The 19072-nt window shown below is 41.7% G+C and overlaps 2 protein-coding genes across 2 annotated transcripts; both read right to left on the bottom strand.

The window, feature by feature from the left end:
• Positions 1-3: 3 nt before the first annotated feature.
• rrp1 (ribosomal RNA processing 1) lies at positions 4-12911 on the bottom strand. Its single transcript, XM_080786327.1, has 16 exons — positions 12708-12911; positions 11969-12051; positions 11514-11571; positions 10731-10816; positions 10216-10277; positions 9938-10067; positions 8210-8274; positions 6939-7150; positions 6717-6841; positions 6499-6596; positions 5922-5941; positions 5681-5830; positions 2632-5306; positions 2083-2256; positions 783-849; positions 4-523 (listed from the first exon to the last, which is right to left on the bottom strand). Exons 1-16 carry the CDS (start codon positions 12832-12834, stop codon positions 312-314), a joined length of 4344 nt encoding a protein of 1447 aa, XP_080642453.1. The 5' UTR covers positions 12835-12911; the 3' UTR covers positions 4-311.
• A 990-nt stretch (positions 12912-13901) lies between these two features.
• rsph1 (radial spoke head component 1) lies at positions 13902-18914 on the bottom strand (the record flags this gene model as incomplete). Its single annotated transcript, XM_080785948.1, has 7 exons — positions 13902-13997; positions 14168-14239; positions 15134-15269; positions 16890-16980; positions 17725-17830; positions 18553-18666; positions 18864-18914. The coding sequence occupies 7 exons, from the start codon at positions 18912-18914 to the stop codon at positions 13902-13904; spliced, it is 666 nt and encodes a 221-aa protein (XP_080642074.1).
• Between the last annotated feature and the right edge of the window lie 158 nt (positions 18915-19072).

The raw sequence follows: 19072 nt of genomic DNA, 5'->3' as shown, positions 1-19072 counted from the left end.
GAATGAGTTTGAGTCTTATTTATTAACATGGAAACCAGATAAACAAAAAGAAAACTTCTTATCTCTGTAAATAAGATATATCTCCTGACACTGTACATTTACTGTTCAAAATTAAAAGTTTGAGAACAGAATGGGCTGCCCAAGCATGATCATTATAAATATACTCAAATTGTCCTGACTCAAGTAGATGGTATAAAACTATAACATCAGTGTGGAATCTGTGGGTGGTCACAGAATTATCGTTATAGTTGACATGCTGTGGACGGCCCTTAAGAGGATCATTCAACGATCATAGTCCACCGAAGTTTAGATTAGAAGAAATCAGCTGCTGTGGGGCGTTTTTTAGGAGTCTTCTTGGGGGTTAGGAGGGATTTCTTGGCCTTGGGGGTCTTTTTGACTCCAACAGTGGGTGATGTAACTGGACTCTTCAAGACTCCGCACTTGGGCTTCTGCTCGGGGTCAAACGGGACTCTTGACAACCCTTGAGGGCTCAGTAGCAGGCTGCGATCAGTCTTCCTAAATTCTACATCATGACAGAGAAACCCATGGAAGTCAGGAAGACATCGGCACCACATTCACTAAACCAACGTTTATTTCAAGTACATTCTGTTGTCAGATATCAGATAGGAAAACAGTTTGAAGACACAGGAGCGAGGTTGTGAAAGACTAATAATTGCCTTAACAAAAAGAAAGTCGTCATTGTAGGCATGTGTGCAACCCAAATTTGGGCTGTGCTATTTTTAAAGAGGGCCCAGAGAGTATGACAAGCAAAATGTACTAACCAGCTGTTTTATTGTTCTTGAGGCCGAAGGTCACCTTCTTTGAATCCGAATTGGGAGTCAGATGTTTCTGTGAAGCAAAAAACAAAATAAATGCATACACCAATTCTAATAGACATGCTTGAAGATTGTACAATTATTCAAAGGCAAACAAATTTCAGTTGTAATCCCAGGCATGCAATTGATATTACTAATATTATTTATATGTTAATTTGGATGAGACAGTACTAGTAGTGCATATTAATGAACACCACACAAAATGCTGTGTAAATACACCTGATTTAGCAAGAATGCTAATCTGTTGTCTCCATACAGAAATCAAGCAACATTACGAAAAAGAGCACAAACAGGATAGAGAAAAAAGGCCTAAAATACAAGACGCTCAAGAAAACTAGGAAAACCTCAAGTTTGATTGTCCATGATCCATCCTTAAAAGATATAAAGGATGGACACTTATGTCAGTGGGTAGATTGTTCCAAATTGCACTTCCTTGTACGTAAAAGAATTCTGTGCAAAGGTTGTGTCACAATCCCCTCTGGTGACGACCCTGATGCCCGTGCCAGCAGGGGGAGGCAGTCAGTATATGCAGCTTTTAGCGTATGTTCACCAACTTTGTCCTACACAAACATTAAAGTCATAGGGCTCCATCTTGCGCCACCCTTATCCCTAAACGTATTACTATTTTAAAAACATTTTTAAATAGTTAAACTAGCCGATCTACATCGAGACATTGTGAGCTTGTAGATTGGCTATTTGAACTATTTTAAAAGGTTTTTTTAAATAGTAAAAAATGGCTAATTAGTTTAGGGATAAGGGTTAAGGGGTGGCGCAATTTTACGTCATGATGGATTATGATAATAAGAGATCCCTCACTTCACATGGGTGTGATTTGTTTTAAGACTCTGCAGTGATGATACCTACTGTATGCGGTTTTTGTAATCAAATACCGGTACATGGTTCTGTTATAACTGCTCTACGGGCTTGATTGTCGTCACACCTGCTCAAAACCAATTTGTGAAACAGTACTCTGTGTGAAAGAAGATCATACAGTGAAAGTACGTCCAGGCAGCTCCAACTGTTAGCAAAGGCCTACTTTGTTTTCAAGTCAAAGTTGACAGTGTTAACTTCAATTGTGTTACCAATTCAAGTCGTCGCCCCCCTCTGGAACACTGGCCAGCACAGATGTCAGGACTAATCTTGAAAGCATGTATGCATAAACATCCATCCATCACTCAATATGACCAACATCCACTCGATGGCAAAATACTTTACTTACAAAAACTATGCCATTTGTGTCTCATACCATTTTACTAGGATGCGGTGTGCTGGGCCGTCCCTTAACCTTGGTCTTACAAAAAAGCGGTGATGGGATCAAGGTGTTGCTATGGAAACTGATCTGGAAATCGGAATCCGCGGCGGCTTTTTTCTTCTTCTGGAGCTTTTTAATGCTGAGAGGAGTAGACTGCTCTTTCACCAACTGAAAACGCAAAACAAAAACACTTGTGGTTTACACTACAGTAGGCTCATCTCAAACAGTGGGCCATGCCAAGCAAATAGTGATCTTAAATACATAACTTATGTCTATGAACAGGGCTGGGCAACGTGGACAAAATATACTTACACAATGTTGTAAAGATATTGTGGGGATGACTACTGGACTGGTGCTTTTACAATACATTTTCAGATTTGTAGTCAGTAATGCCAGTATAATAACTAAAGGCAAATAGAGCAGCTCAGTCAGGTAAGATCTTGTATAATCACCATATTATACAGCACACACGTGTTGGTTCAGTTATTTCTATTATTAAATTGATGACTGTGACTGGATCCCCTTTAGCAACGAAACACTCACTTTGTTCAGCTTGGGCTTCTTGGCGACAGCCGATTCTTCAGCTAAGTCGCTGGTCATGGCATCTTGCTCTGCCTGTATGTCATCAGACTCAAACTCAACCACCACTGGAATCTTCCTTTTCTTTTTCTTCTGGTCTTTTGTTACAGAGGCAGAGAGCACTTCAACAGCTGGCAGCTCATCTACGTCGCCTTGATTTTCTATCTCACCGACAGCCGCTGCCTTCGGTTTCTTTTTTTTCTTCTGGACTGGTGCTTCTTTCACATCCACTTCCTGTGCCGTTTCTCCAACTGTTGCCGCCGCCGCCTCCTCCTCCAACGGCTCTTCAGTCTTTTCTGCCTTTTGTTTCTTCTTCTTTTTCACTGGCGTCATGGTGCCGGTGACTGTGGGGGGCACTTCGGCAGGTGGAGTTTTAACCGTCACATCCTCTTGTGTCGATTCCTCCTCCTGTGTCATCTTCACGTCAAGCTTGCTTTTTTTTTTCTTGGTCTTCTTTAGCGGCAATGTTGAGGTATCTTCTGTTGGTGCTTCAGAGCCAACTGGTGCGATCTCAGCTTCCGTTAGTCCTCCCTCACCTTCAATCTGAACTTCACTCTCAGCCTCCTGAGCCTCCCTGAGGCTCTTCTTATTTTTCTTCTTCTTAGGTGTTGTCGTATCTTCCACTGAGGTGATGGTAGCATCTTCTTTCGACACCTCACAAATAATTGGTATCTCAGCTAGGCTCTTTCTATTTTTCTTCTTCTTAGCTGGTGATGTATCTTCCACTGAGGTGATGGTGGCAACTTCTGTTAGTGCCTCACAAATAACTGGTATAATCTCAGCCACTGCGTTTCCTCCCTCAACTTGTACTTGGTTCTCAGACTCCTCCTCGACCTTGAGGCTCTTCTTATTTTTCCTCTTCTTCTTAGCTGGAGTAGTTGTATCTGTTGGTAAAGTGGTCACATCTGTTGATGCATCAGAAACAGGTGCCAGTTCCAATTCCTGTTTCAACGTTACTTCTGGCTCACCCTTCTTTTTCCTTTTCATCTTTAATGGCGTTGTGGTGTCTTCTGTTAAGGCTTCACAAATAATTGGTATAATCTCGGCTGCTGCTTTTCCTCCCTCAACTTGTACTTGGTTCTCGGACTCCTCCTCGACCTTGAGGCTCTTCTTATTTTTCTTCTTCTTGGCTGGAGTTGTCGTCTCCGTTAGTGAGGTGGTCATGGTATCGTCTGTTGATGCGTCAGAAATAACAGGTGCCGGTCCTGATGTTTCTTCTTCCTGTGTCATCTTTATTTCTCGCTTGCCCTTGGTCTTTAATGGTGGCGTTGTGGCATCTTCTGTTGAACTGTCACAATTACCTGAGGTGATAGCAGCGTCGGCACATTCACCTTCCACCTGCATCTCAACCTCCTCTACCTTCTTTTCAACCTTGAGGCTCTTCTTGCGGTTACTCTTCTTACCTGGGGTCGTAGTATCTGCCACTGAGGTGATGGTGGTCTCGTCTGGGGTTGTAGTATCTGCCACTGAGGTGATGGTGGTCTCGCCAGTTGATGCATCACAACTAACTAACGTGATCTCTGCTCCTGTATTTTCTCCCTCCACCTGTACTTCACCTACAGCCTCTTCCACGTTCTTCTCAACTTTCTTTTTTTTCTTGGCTGGGGTGCTAGTATGAGTCTCTGGGGTGAGCTCTGGCTGTTTGGTCCCCCTCACGGCATCCAGGGTAAGAGTAGATGTATCCCCCGCCAACTCACTGGGGTTGAGTTCCACAGAGCACACAATTGACTTCTTTCTCTTGCTCTTTTTCTTGGACAGTGTTTCAGATTGGTCCTGAGCCTTTAACTTGTCCTCAGTTGCCTGCAGCTCTGGTTGGCTGGGTTCCTCTGTTGCTGTAACCGAAGTTTTTTCTTCCAATGGCAGGAGAGTTTCTGATTCGCCCTCCAGCACTGTGGGTGGAGATGCTACTTCATGATTGTCCAACTTGTCTTTGATTGCCAGCGGCTCTGGCTGATTGGGTCCCTCTGTCACCATAATGGAAGATTCGTTCTTTGACTTTACTTCCAAGGGCAGGAGAATTTCAGATTCACCCTCCGTTTCCGTAGCCTCATCTGTGATTTTCACCACAGACGAGGGCTTCTCCACCAGGACTATGGAGGTTTCCATCAGAGCTTCCTTCTCTCCATCTGTAGCAGAATCTGCTGGAGGCGACAGCGCAGTTGGTTCCTCCGTCTCCGTGTTGATTGCTTTCGTCTCTGCAGCCTCCTCTCCGCCTATACGTTTGGTCTTCTTTGCTTTCTTCTTTTTTAGTGTGGGCTCCTCCGTCACCATAATGGAAGATTCGTTCTTTGACTTTACTTCCAAGGGCAGGAGAATTTCGGATTCACCCTCCGTTTCCGTAGGTGTAGCCTCATCTGTGATTTTCACCACAGACGAGGGCTTCTCCACCAGGACTATGGAGGTTTCCTTCAGAGCTTCCTTCTCTCCATCTGTAGCAGAATCTGCTGGAGGAGACAGCGCAGCCGGTGCTTCCGTCTCTTTAGTCTCTGCAGCCTCCTCTCCACCTAAACTTTTTGTCTTCTTTGCTTTCCTCTTCTTCCTTTTCTTTTTAGTGACAGTCGTGTCTGCTGCTGGTTCACTGTCATCTTTCATAGAGTCTTGGTTTGGTTCATCGGCTTCTGCTGCTTCCTTTTCTTTCCCTAGTGTAGAAAATACCAAATTTCCAGACTTAATTTCTAATTCAGAGATACTTTGGCATGCATTCTGATGTACACTATTTTTAGCAAAACATTTATTGTTTGATGAATAATTTTTTGATCACAGTGGAGAGAGATACGAGATCGAGGGGACTGACATGCAAACCCATGTGGTACGTGCCATAATCTCTATTGGCAATGGGTCACCCCGGTTAGACGAATACTTGTTTATTTGAATACAAAATTGCACCCCTATTCTGTAGGAAATATGTCATTAACAATAACAAATTGATGTAACTGTGTTAAACATGAACACAACTGAACATTACATTAATCTCGTAAAGTGAATGAGAAGTGTACTCGGTCATCTCGGGTACCTTTTGCTTTCTTGGCTTTGGGGCCTCTGGTGTCCTCTAAATACTCTCCTTTTCTCTTTTTCACCCTCTTCACGCTCCTCCTGGTGCCAAACAGGTCATCATCCTCGTCTGTAGACACTTCCTCTGGGTACTCATCCTGCGGGAAGACACCTTGGAGAGAGACACACATGGAAACATATTGACAGAGAACGGACTGTGACAGACACAGCTGTGTGATTGAATCGTGAATTAGGGTTCATACCTTCGCTGAGGTCACGCAACCTGGGATGCAGAGTGAGGGAGACAGGAAGGAGAGAAGATAAATTAGCTAGGGTATTATCAAAGACTACACTTTGTTAATATTGATCAGGGTTATTGAGCTGGTAAAAACTATATGTGACCCAGGCCATACAGCAAATAAGATGGTCATCATCACGCAGCCACATTTTAAAACGAGATCTCAAAACGGTGTATAATCAGATTTCCGTGTGATGACTCAAAACTGAGCTCAGCCCAAATTCAGAATCATTAAATAGTTATCCATTATTCACCAGGCATGCATAGATATAGGTTTCACCCTCCATTGTTTCACAGTAGAGATCAGCTCATCATGATAGTCAGTTTTTCATGCGATTGTAAAGTAACGTTGCAATATCAATCTCTTGGTTCTTCTGTCACGTCAAATCCAAATTAAAAAGTTGATAGGTTAATTGCTTAATTGTATAACCTGTATGGAATCATCTGCATTAATTATGTTTCTGCACTCAGTTATTGAGGGGTTTCGTTTAAGTTGTCACCCGTCTGTATGCGTGTTAAAAAGGCAAATCTTATCTACTCACGTTTTGATGATTTTGTAGAGTTTCTTTCTGTTGTAGCTGGGTGTCTTGCTTCGGCTGGCAAACTGAAAAAGCTTGTCTGCCAATCCAGTATAGTCAAACTACAAAACATACAGCAGTATAGAGTAAGCATCTAATAACATCTTTCCATCATATTATAAATGAACATTCAACCCAAATTTAAGTTGCAATGCCTCTCATCCTCAAGAGGCAATATTTACCTGAAGTACAGGTCCGATATCCTCCTCTTCATCAGGTATCTCTGTATCAGAATCCTCCTCCAAGTGAAGAAGCTCATCCTCATCATCATCAAGGTCATCCTCCTCATCCTCATTTGATTTAGTGCCTAAACCCCCCCAAAAAAGTATTTATTTTTTCAGGAATCATTTAGTATTTTCAGGAATTCAAAAATGTAACACCAGACTTTAGATATAGGGACCTACCATTGAGCTGCTTTCCTGCAGCTTTTTTGAGCGATTTTGTCTTTTCCAGCACTTCTTCCTCAATCTCCTCATCTTCTTCGGAAGCCTGTCCTGAGTCAGAGTCCTTGGACCCGGCTGCTTTCATCTCTTTCAGTAGATCCTGAACAGCAAACGGAGCCTGGTCGATGATGGTGCTGAATATTTCCTTGCAAATGGCTGAAAGCAGGACACGACTGGCCAGAGCGGAGGGCGGACAAAGAGGGAAAGGGAAACCTGGTTAATACGGTTGGTGGAATTCCGTTTTCAGCTTCACCACAGCTGATGGATGGCTCAGGTGGTTATGATCGGGGGAGAAGTTGGGAATCGATCCGCTTCTACCCATTCGGCTATGGCCGACTCAAAGAGAAGAGATAATAAGTTGTCACACAGCTTTCAGTCATCACTGAAATAACTGGTGTGTAGAGAAAAACAGCTGCTACAATCTCAAAGACCTGGCCAGATCAAAGAATATTTTTAAGTTTGCCGTCTGTGTCAGCAGTCATTGAATCAAATCATAAATCTTCTCTTTTCAGAGAGAGCGCTCAGTCAATTTCTTAATGTGAAGCTTGTTTCGAACAAGGGTGGACGAACGCACCTGTCCAACTTTTAACATGAAATGCTACCTTGGTGATGGATCATGTGTGAACAATACAGGTAGATTGAGGCTCACAACCCTTTCTGAATGTGGACAGACATGAACGGTAAACGTTTACAGACATGTAGTGTTGCACAATGACCATGCCAGATCACGTTTTGGTAGATTTTCTAAAATTAAAGCAGCCAAGCGGCCACTTACAAAGTCTGCAATGTAAGATGAATCTTAACTATTCATTTAATGTGCATGAAAGTGTACCAATACATGTTAAATGAGATGTTCCGTTACCACTGCATTATTTCATTGCAAATGCACACAGTAGTGAAGCAGTTCACAAAGCAGTTGCTTTGGTTGTATTTTTAATCTATAAATTGATGTGTGCATGAAACCAATTTATTTTAAACTGCTATTGTCTAGTTCACTTAAGTTTCATGTGATGAAAACATTCCACTGACAAATGATGTTGTAAAACTGTAATCAACTAGACGAGGAGCACAGGAGCCAGGGCCACAAGGTTTCACGGCGTTGATGATTTGATGCATTTTGTCCAGGGAGCGTGTGTGTGTGTGTGTGTGTGCAGTTTCACGCTGATCGGACCAACGATGCTGGAGATTAGCTGTACACAGACGGACACACACAGGATTTGTTGTAAACTTACTCCTTGGTTTTGGCTGCCGTTTTGCAGAATGGTTCGATGAAGGTCAGATTTTGAATTGCTGAGAGCTGTGTGGGGGGGGGGGGAAACACATTTTTAGATAACCCACTCATTAACTTTAAAAAGACTGGCACATACAGGTCTAGCTCTTATCCAGTTGTGGTCACACTTTTCAGTTATTTCTCGTCTTCTGCGCGTGCTTACTTGCTTGGGGGTGGGCATTATATCACTTTTAAAGTTTAAACAGTTGAAAGAAAAAAGAAAAAAAAAGTGAGTGAACGGAGGGTGGCTGGCAGGGTGGGTGTGATGTGTATAAGTTTATGCTCTCATTCAGGATCCTAGCAGCGCTGCTTTTGATGTTGATCATGGAAATTAGATCGGTGAATATATTTCATATTTCAATTTTCAAGTCAAACGCTCTCCCTCCAAAACACCTCGGAACGGACGAGGGGAGACTAGTCAACAATAGAAGCGACATCAACACGTCCAAAATGTAAATTCACCGGACAGTCATCGGCTCATTGCGTCCATTCACACATTGAGCCGTTAAAAGCCGGGGGGCCCTCGTCTCTGTGTACATTTTATAGGCCTATCTGTGCTTAGAGACAAAACCAGCCCGTCAACACACGCCTATTTATTCAACAGAGCCTCTGGACAGCTAGAGGACTTGCAGCCCAATCACCAACCAGGCAGTCTGTGTATAATACTTTTGTATAGCCTAACAGAATGTCACAAAGTAAAATAAATGTCAAATAATATGACTTGACTGGTGAAATAGCGCCACCTACTGCTTATTTCATGAACTTATGCTGTATCTCCAAACATTAAGTTGTATTATTAAGTAGGGTATAATACGAGGGACAGAGAATGACAGCTTGGCATGCACGATAGATGACGCTCCAGAATGCAGCCTTGTAAATTGTATTTTTGTAGAAGGACATAATATTATTTATGCAGTTTGCTTTGATTGAATAATTGATTGAACATGTACGTTCCGTGTTGGAGACGGACACACGATAATCAACATAAAACACTTTATTAGAACACCCAGATCAAATCATATTCATTCATTCAATGAAAGCAAACCGCATAAACAATTAAACAATATTATTTTGCCTCTTTCACAAAAATAAATTATGGAGCATCATCTGTCGCGCGCATGCTTTTGGAATACAACGGCATTCAGTTATGACTCATTCTCTGTCCCGTAAGGGTCCATTTGGTTTAATTTTACACTCTTAGTTAACGCCAGTGTATGTCAGTCACGCATCTGTCACAGGGCGCCCCCATCTTGACTGTTTTTGACATTGACAACAACGAGCTCTGACCAATCAGAGGCAGTCGCAGCATCACCAAGGGTGGGTCTCTGTCTATGCTCGGACGTAGAATAGAATCACGCTGGTCCAATACAGAGGTTCCCAAAGTTGGGGTTTGCACAATAATTTGTCATAAAAAAAAGAAAAGAATATATAAAACATATTACACACCTGAATAAAATTGTATAAAAGCAGAATGAGTGAAATACAATGTAAAAATCATGAGGCGACAGCACTACCGACTGTGCCCCACCCACCAAACGTTTTATGTGCATAAATTATCTCCAGGATTAGGTTGGGGTCACAAGTAAATGGCAGCATTGTTTTTGGGGTCGGGGGCTGAACAGTTTGGTCTACCAAAAGTTTGAAATACCTCTAAATATGCCTGTAACATATAAAAAGAAAAACACTGTACCTCGGTAGCCCCAACCCCAGCCAGTTCAGTCAAGTAGAGGTCCAGGGTGTGTAACTGGAGGCCAACAGGTGCTTCACTGTCGATACGAAGGACCTGAACTTGAAGCAGTTCCAGAAACTTGGAAACCACACTGAGGAACAGAGTAGACAGGCAACATACTCAAGTGACCACAGCTCTACAATGGATGAAAGCCATCATCTCGTCATTGGCAAAGTAGAGTATTATTTATGGTAGTTGAGATATATATATTTTTTCATTTCTAGCTACAAAACCATTACCTGGCTTCCCACTTAGTCTTCTTCAGCATCTCAAATGTCTGTCTGAATACAAAGCGGACCAGCTGCCAGAGACACAGGGAAAAACAGTAGTTTCAGTTCAGGTGTGTCAAATGAAACATCTCAATTTCTTGACTATTGCTGCATATTTGTTACAGGATACAGGCTTTTACGTCCCATAGGATACTGAAGACTTCAAATATAATAACATGACCCAGTTTTCTCCTCAAAGTTTTATACTATTACAATTAACCCAATTCCTGCGAGCATTAATTAATCCCTCGAAACACATTGCCTCAAATCATCCAATTGCCATCCAAGGCGTAAGAAGAAATGGCACACTTTTCACATTGGCCTATTATAGCACCACCAGGAGGCCACTACCTGACCTGCCCTGGTGGAGACCTGTGCCCCTAGGGGTACTTTTTACTACTTTATCTAGTTGGATATATTATGCACAAGTAGCTAAACTAGGTTCTTATTCACTTTAACCCTTACAAACAACAAGCTCTATTGACCTGGAAGAACTTGTCCATTCGCAGCCGGTCAATTCCATTCCACTCTCTTTTCACAGTCTGAAGGAAGGTTTCCAGATACAACAGCTCTGCAACAAACAACGCAATCCATGCTTTAATGGAAAAACAAGTGACTATTGTATTAATTAATAACATTATAATTTCCATTGCTCCAATTTTTATGTGCAATCTGTGAGAGAAACATTGCAGCAAGCATTCACATTCTAGATTTGACTATTGAAAGTCCCTTCCTGGTCTCCCAGCAAGCTCCCTTAAACCCCTACAATTGAACCAGAATGCTGTGGTACCATCTCCAACCTCCTTACATTTTCACTCCCTTTTGTGCTTCCTTCACCGACTTCCATTTTCTAATTCTCTAATTTTAAACACTGGTGATACCCTCCAAGTCATTCATTTTATACCCGTTATTGTCACCTATTTTTGATAGATGCTACAGTATATAGATGCTAGATGCACAATTCTAACATCTGTGGCCCCGGGGGTGAGCACTTTATATTTGAGCTTTGTAAACGTAGTAAGGCACTCAAACAGGGGGAAGGTCCGTCATGACACCCGTGAAGAACGAGTATTGTATTTTTTAGTTTATTGAAATAATGTCATGCACACGTTTCCAGTGCATAGCCTACTACAGGCCTTGTTGAATAGATTTAGAAGATATTTTGAAGCTTTTGCTCCTGAAATGATCAATTATTTACATGGGAAAATCTTGGAAATAATCTAATTCAACTTTTCAAACATTTTCATAAGAGAGATTTAATAACTTACGGCCATCCATTGTTTGAAAGTTGTGCAGAAGACAGGAGATGTGGTTTGACAGCTCCTCCTGAGGACCAAAGCAAGTGAGTGTGAAATTAATAAAAAAGAAAAACCTTCAAAACGGGTCAAGAGAAGAGAAAGCATGCAGTTGGGGAGACGAATCGTCCACAGAAGGGTGCCCTGGGCGCAGCCATTGACCATATGCACACCACGGCCAGTCAAACTCATCAACATTGCAGCTTCACAAAAAGCTTGAATTATCTTCTATCTGCAAAGTGTTCTCTATTACAAAACATTGCAAGATGGCCGTCAATTACTGAGATGTAATCAGCACTGATGAGCTACACCTGGTCAACCAGGCACTGCTCCATGGATGCCGTACCCTGTTGACAAGGTCTAGCTAATCAGTGCTGATTACACCTCTGTAATGGCTGCGCCCAGGAGCCCTCTAGATTCGTCAGTACCTGCAGGAGTGGTTTGTCCTGCATCCACAGGCAGTAGAATAGACCCTTCCACAGCTTGAGCAGCTCTTCATCCGTGAATCCTTCTGCACACAGAACACAAACTTTCAATCAATACCTGCAAGAAGAGATACTACTCAGGGTAAACTGTTTACCGTTATTTAATATTTGGTGTGGTACCTTGACTTTACAACTGGGAAAACACTTCATATATTAAAAAGCAATTAGTAGGAACTATAGCCAAACAAAATATAATACAGGTGAGGTCGTTAAATGGAATAGCATATTTAAGTGGTTATGCTGGTCATTCTGCATGTGACTGGATGCTCCCCCTTCAGTCACTCACATGTACACGTGAACTAATTTTGAATATTCACATCATGCATGAGACTGAGGTTAAGTGTCAACTCTTAAAAAGTACAGTACAAGGTCTGCTAAGAATGCTAAGACGATTTAAAACCCAAGAAATTGTTTCCATTGGGGTCCTTCATATTCAATTAAAATATTCAATAGTTGACAACGATATAAAATGAAATCCAATGAGCCATCGGGCATTAGTAGTACTAGTAACTATTTTCTTTCACATGGCCAATTCTAAGTTGTTATTGTTAAGATGTAATAACTGAGTCTTGAGTGGTAGTGCCACCACCGTGGTGGCTGGTGGGGGTCCCTCGGATCAAAGCTAACGGGGCTAGCTTTGGGGAAGCTAGCCGTACAACGTTGCCACTAAATGCTAGCTTACCTTTGCCATTCTGCGACCTTACAGTGATGTATTTTCTCAGTTTCTTGATAGCCCTACTCCGGATGAACTTCTCATTGGAAGCTAATCTTTGTGCGAACTGGATCTCTGCTTCTTGTATAGGCGCCATGCCTCCAACTCTTCACGTGGGAAAGAACACTTTCTCTCACTAGAGTCTAGTGAACTTCTATCCTCCTCGCTGCGCACGTTTTTTCCTCCAATAGTTTTTTTTTTCTCCACTCTCGGCGCAAAATGATGACGACACGCACACGTATATCAACTGTCATACTTCATCAGTACCACATGATGGCAGTGTTTTTGACGGCTCCTCGTTCGGACTTTGGTGTGTGTGTGTGTGTGTGTGTGTGTGTGTGTGTGTGTGTGTGTGTGTGTGTGTGTGTGTGTGTGTGTGTGTGTGTGTGTGTTTAATTGCGAATGCACTGAGCACTTACTATGAGACCTAGCAGATCATGTCTGTCTGTGTGTCCGTGTGTAGTGTACGTGTGTCTGTCCCGCTATCCAAATATGGAGTGTGTTGCATCAGCAATCACTCAGCTCCTATTATGGGCACAAAAGGGGCCAGGTCCACTCAGCTCCATATATGGGCACAAAAGGGACTGTTTTCACTAATTTCACAGTACTACACAGTTCTCACTAATTCGTAATTTATTCTAATTGTTATTGCAATTTACGATCTGCGTTCGCTTCCCGCGTTCGCGCGTCTTACTCGTAAATAATAATAATCAACAATAAAAAGCTTATTACGGTAGATCAACATTCATTTTCTAAAAATCTTTAATACAACAGTAAAATCGGATTTTGCTTTACAAAACGTAAGCAGTAAATGTACAGATTTGGTCATTTTACATTCTCTGATTACAAGGCTGCTCCCTTTTCAGGATATGACCACACACACACACACACACACACACACACACACACACAAACACACACAGTAGTTAAATCAATTGAATTTCATATCTTTCATGTTCCATCATATGTTATCTTGTGCAGTATCTTGTTATTATCAGTCACATTCCTAGTTTATTTAATGTATGGCATTGGCATGGTATGTGTCCCGTTTTTGGGCCTAGACAAATAATGTACCAACTACCAAGAGTGGCTTTATATATTCCATAATTTAACTATTGGTTTTTGATGAAAAAACGACTTCAGTTTCTATGTTTTTGAGGGGTGTTAGGGGAGCCCCATAGTCAGGCTGGTCACACTCTTAGGGATCCATTTGAGTACCCTGGTGGGGGCAGCCTCATCCTCATCAGCCTCCATTCTCTCCTGCTCAGAATGGAAAGGGAGAAGAATGAGTGGAGGGGGGGGGGGGGGGGTTTAACATACATCAATTTCATTGAATATCTGGGGCCTTTTTATCCTTTATTTAGACACCCTTGCAGAATTAAATCAGGAAAGCAGTGCATGGATTCACACCCATTGAACCAAACCATTACCTGATCCAATTGAAGGTATTCACCGTGCTGCTCACACCCTATGTCAAACACATACTTCCCTGGTCCTGATGGCTGAAAAACAAGAATAAAACGGGAACTATTTAGATGATGGTAGGATAACCAAGCTATTTTTGATATTATCATAGCATTGATAGCGTTTGTAAAGCACAATGTTGCCTTCAACTCACAAACACAGTGATACAGAAAATAGACTCTGGTTGTTTTACTTCAGATGAAAAAGTATGAATTTGCCACAATAAATTAAGATGAGATGATGTTTGTACAGTGTCTGAGGAACAGGGCCTTGCAGAGAGCACTGGGGGGCAGGGGCTCAAACTCCAGAAATGTGTGGGCGCCGATTTTTAGGGGTGGTCTTTCTGTGGAGTCCTTCCCTTGTGCCATTTCATGTCATTGGACAGTAAAATAAGCAATATGTTCTCATTAGTCTGAAACTAAAACTGACTGATGGCAGATTAAAAGATAATTCATTATGATAGTGGAATTTATTATTACTGTCAAATGTTCGTCTTGAAGGGCCAATGGCCCCCCCACATAAGCCCTTATTGCCCACCCACACAAGCCCTTATTTGCCCCCCACACAAGCCCTTATTTGCCCCCCCACATAAGCTCGTATTGGCCCCCCACACCACATGTCCTTATGTGGCAAAATAAATAAAAAGCCGCCCTAGCCCCCCCTCTGCACGTGCCTGCTGAGGAACCAGAACACAATAATTGTACTTTTATGTATACACACAAGACAATAAAGAAACCTTGAACCTTGAATGATACAACTATGCACATGCCTTTTTGGCAGCGAGTTATCCTGCCTGGCACAAGTGAACCAGTCATAAAGTGATCACCCTTGTATCCACATTTCAGACGTGCTTACAGCATATTAAATGCTTAAGTACTTAAAGTGACTTTGAGTAACATTAGTGGTCAAATTGGCTGACTTGACTTACGTACATTGTTGTTGAGAAAGTTCCCCCGATATCTGTGGTTGGAATGAATGATCTCTCCAGCTGACTCCATCTTCCCGTTCACCCATGTCCCCTTGTACTGGGAGCCATTGGCATGGTAGTGGTATGTGCCCTGGCCATGCCTGGCAGTAAAGAGGACAGAAAGGAACTCACAGCATTATTGTCTCCACCAGGCCGAAGGCATGGGGAGAGAGTATATTTTGTGTGTTCCTTCGTGTGTTCGTGTAATCTCCGGCACCATTAACCCGGTCGATGCCACATTTTGTATACACACTCCCTGGATGCAAACGATTAACCTCTGCCCCAAATTTCCAGAATGGCCTGTTATAGCACCACCAGGACTTTCAAAAAGATTTTTTTTATATCACTTATAAATATATTCATATTCATAAACATATTCAATCCTAATTGGCTAACATTGGCTTTCAAAGTTTGCAGGATTGGCCTGTTAACAAAAAACCTCAAATCATGAACGCAGCTTGCAATTTACGTGAAATCTTTCACAGACTTTCCTACTAGGCTGAGGAATATATCCCACCCTTTTCACATTGGCCTGTTATAGCGCCACCAACAGGTGCATTTTTGCAAGACACATTTTTGGAACAAAATGCCTCAAATCATGAACACAGTGTGCAATTTACGTGAAATCTTTCACAGACTTTCCTACTATGGCTGAGGAATCTATCTCACCCTTTTCACATTGGCCTGTTATAGCGCCACCAACAGGTGGATTTTTGCAAAACATTTTTTTGGAACAAAATGCCTCAAATCATCCAATTGCCATACGTAAGAAGAAATGGCACCCTTTTCACATTGGCCTATTATAATAATAATAATAATAATAATAATATCTCAAACTTATATAGCGCTTTTCTGAGTACCCAAAGACGCTTTACATGGGGGGGCTTTACAGAGGTAACAACAAATTAAAAACAACTTTAATAGCAAAAGGAAAAATAACACTAAAAGCTAAAGAACATTAAAAGACAGTGAAAAGGGTTAGCTAGGGAAGGCAATTTTGAAGAGGTGTGTTTTGAGGGTGGTTTTTATAGCGCCACCAGGAGGCCACAACCTGACCTGCCCTGGTGGAGACCTGTGCCCTGAGGGGCACTTTATCTAGTTTGTCTATCTGTCTGTGAACAAAATAAATAACTTGAGAATGGATGGGCATGATTTCCATGAGACTTGGAGGGAAGTGATCAGTAGGCTGCCCTGAAGAGATCATTAACTTTTGGATCACAATTTCCATGGTACTGTAAAACAAGTGAGGTTGATGCGGCCAAAGGTTAGCACCCTCAGAATGGATTTTTATTCCTTTGCTATTGCACCGCTTGTGAGATTGTGGAAAGCCTAATTATATATTTTTTATTTCGTATAGTGAAAATAACCGATCTTGTGAGGTCTGTGCTAAAACAACTCAGTGTGATGTCATGTTCACTTTCTAGATTTTCAAAGTAATTATCCTTTTTTAATGTTTGAAAAATTGATGAATTTGCCCAAAATGGGGACGCCATGGTTAATAGTACATACATTTTTAATTAGGTTAAATTATGGTATTATCTAACATGAATATCAAATCAGTCTACATTTTCCAAAAGGAAATGCACATATTTAATTCAGTGGGACCAGAAGCAGGCATAAAACTAATCACCGGTAATAAAAATGAATGACCAGAGGGGGATATCAAAAGCGTGGATTGCCCCTCCACCCCCAGGCGAATCAAACCCCAATAGGCTATGTACCTTTCATGACGCTGCCACTGACCATCGTATGTGTCTGCGTTGGGGTATGTGTAGATACCATGGCCCTGACGCAGGTCATCAACCCAGGACCCTAAATCATGACCAGGAGAGAACATGGCACTGATTTCTCTATCTCAGCATTAGGTTCACGCAGACCTGCATGGAATGATACCAGAGCCATACCACAATGAGCAGGCAACTTATTGATATTGTGTTATGACTATAAGAATATTGTCTTCTAGGTCCTATAGGACTCAAGAACAGTAGATTTGATCATGCTTGAGATCCAGAGGGAGCCAAATTTCTCTTTTGATTCCCCAGCTGAAAAAGCACAGGACCCCCTGTTGCAGATGAAGATTTTTATTTTCACAGCTGTTGTGAAACGGACACTGTACTGTAAGTTCATAAATTATTCCATTATAATCATCCCAGGCTTTCTTATCATGCCGACTTTGTGTCATGTAGATCTTTACTGAAGAATGCTTTGAAATATAGTATCATAGTGGCAATATAGCAGTGTTTCTCAAGCATGTTCATGTCACAGAGCAGATTTGTGTTCAAAATGTTATAAATGATTCAACATTTCTCTTTTTTTTTTTTTTTTTAAATAGCCCACCTACAAGCTCTCAAAGCATATATGGCACCACATGTTGTGAGCTTGTAGATCGTCTTTAAAAATATATATACAGTATATATACATAGCCCAAGTATACTGTACAATAGGGTTAACATGGTTAAACTCTTCCTCATTTTGCTGGGACCAACTGGAACCCCCTTAAGGACCCCTGGGGGTCTCTGGATGCTATTTCTCTGTGTGCCAACCACCATACTGTACCTTCATATCTGGATCCATCTGGATAATAGAAGGTGCCCTCTCCATGTTTCATATTCTGATTATAGTCTCCGATATATCGGGCTCCATTCTTAAAACGATATGTCCCCTGGTAGAGAAGAATAAAATAAAATATCATAGACAAGCAAAGGGTTAATATTGCCTTTTGTAAGTAGGACTAAGCGAAAATGTGTGATTGACATTGATTAATGTGTCTATTGTTTTTTAATGTGATTTACGGATGGTATTTTGCACCCTTGTAGCCTACCGGTATGCCTATAGTCACTATAGGCATATACTATAGTATAGTGTGTATTATGGTTATTATAAGTAGAGTGACCAAATGTCCCCCTGTCACTCTTTGTGTGGGACAGCCTCTCATTTCCAAGACTAAATTTCAGGAGTCCCACAGATTGAGACCCTGTCCCACATTGTGACTCATGGCAGGCATCAGTGTTCAAATGCCTTTAATGCCGGCCTAATAGTTAGTTAGTCCCCTAATAGTTGGCTTTCTGTTGTAACTGTCGTTGTCTTAAGTCTGTTAAAATAAGATGAGGAATATCCCCTAGAGCGTCTAGGCTATAGTACCAAGTTGGCCATACCACCCATGAGCAAAATTTGCATTTTAAAACAAAATGTGAGATGCCAGGTTTAATAAGAAAATTATAGGCAATATTAGGCAAGCAATCACAACTCAGGCAGTTTGGATGTGGTCACCCATATATGATAATGAAACTGATTGGTTGTCTTTACCCTCCCTTTAGCCAGTACATAAAGACAACTGCATCAACAATGACGCTATTAATGTATTATGTTAATTCATTCACCTACCTGGCCAGATCGTTTGCCATTCTCATACTCCCCTTCATACGTTTCTCCATTGGGAAGCACTGCCTTGCCCACCCCGTGCCTCTCCCCTGCCTCATTGCGGTTCCCTTCATATTCCTGTCAGTCAGATATAGATAAGTTAATTGAGTCACCACACTAAATCATAAGGAAACAATCTCAGATAACAGAGAGACAAACAAAGAAACATGTAAGCACAAGCATGCACACACACACACACACACACACACACACACACACACACACACACACACACACACAATATTGAATGCCAAATCTAATTTAGGCTTACTCACCCCCAGGTAATCTCGTTCGGTATCAAACTCTTCAGATCCTATATCTGACATGTTACTGTGTTAATAAATTATTTGTAAAATTGGGAGAACGGGAGAATAGAAGCTCAATGGAGAGACGCAAACAAACCTCTTTATTCTCAACTGTAAACTGTCTGTTTACAGTTGCCATGACAGCGACAACTATAGCCATCAGCCATGCATGACCTGAC

Source organism: Protomyctophum bolini (genome assembly GCF_963924005.1).
Source record: "Protomyctophum bolini genome assembly, chromosome: 16".
In the NCBI taxonomy this organism is placed as follows: domain Eukaryota; kingdom Metazoa; phylum Chordata; class Actinopteri; order Myctophiformes; family Myctophidae; genus Protomyctophum; species Protomyctophum bolini.
This window is presented reverse-complemented; position numbering and strand designations above follow the sequence as displayed.

Coding starts and splice junctions, on each gene's coding strand:
- rrp1 (XM_080786327.1), bottom strand. CDS start 12,834: ATGGCGCCTATACAAGAAGCAGAGATCCAGTTCGCACAAAGATTAGCT. Junction 8,275..9,937: donor CTGGGGTTGGGGCTACCGAG/GTACAGTGTTTT, acceptor CCCCCCACACAG/CTCTCAGCAATTCAAAATCT. Junction 5,307..5,680: donor CAAAGCCAAGAAAGCAAAAG/GTACCCGAGATG, acceptor TTTCTACACTAG/GGAAAGAAAAGGAAGCAGCA.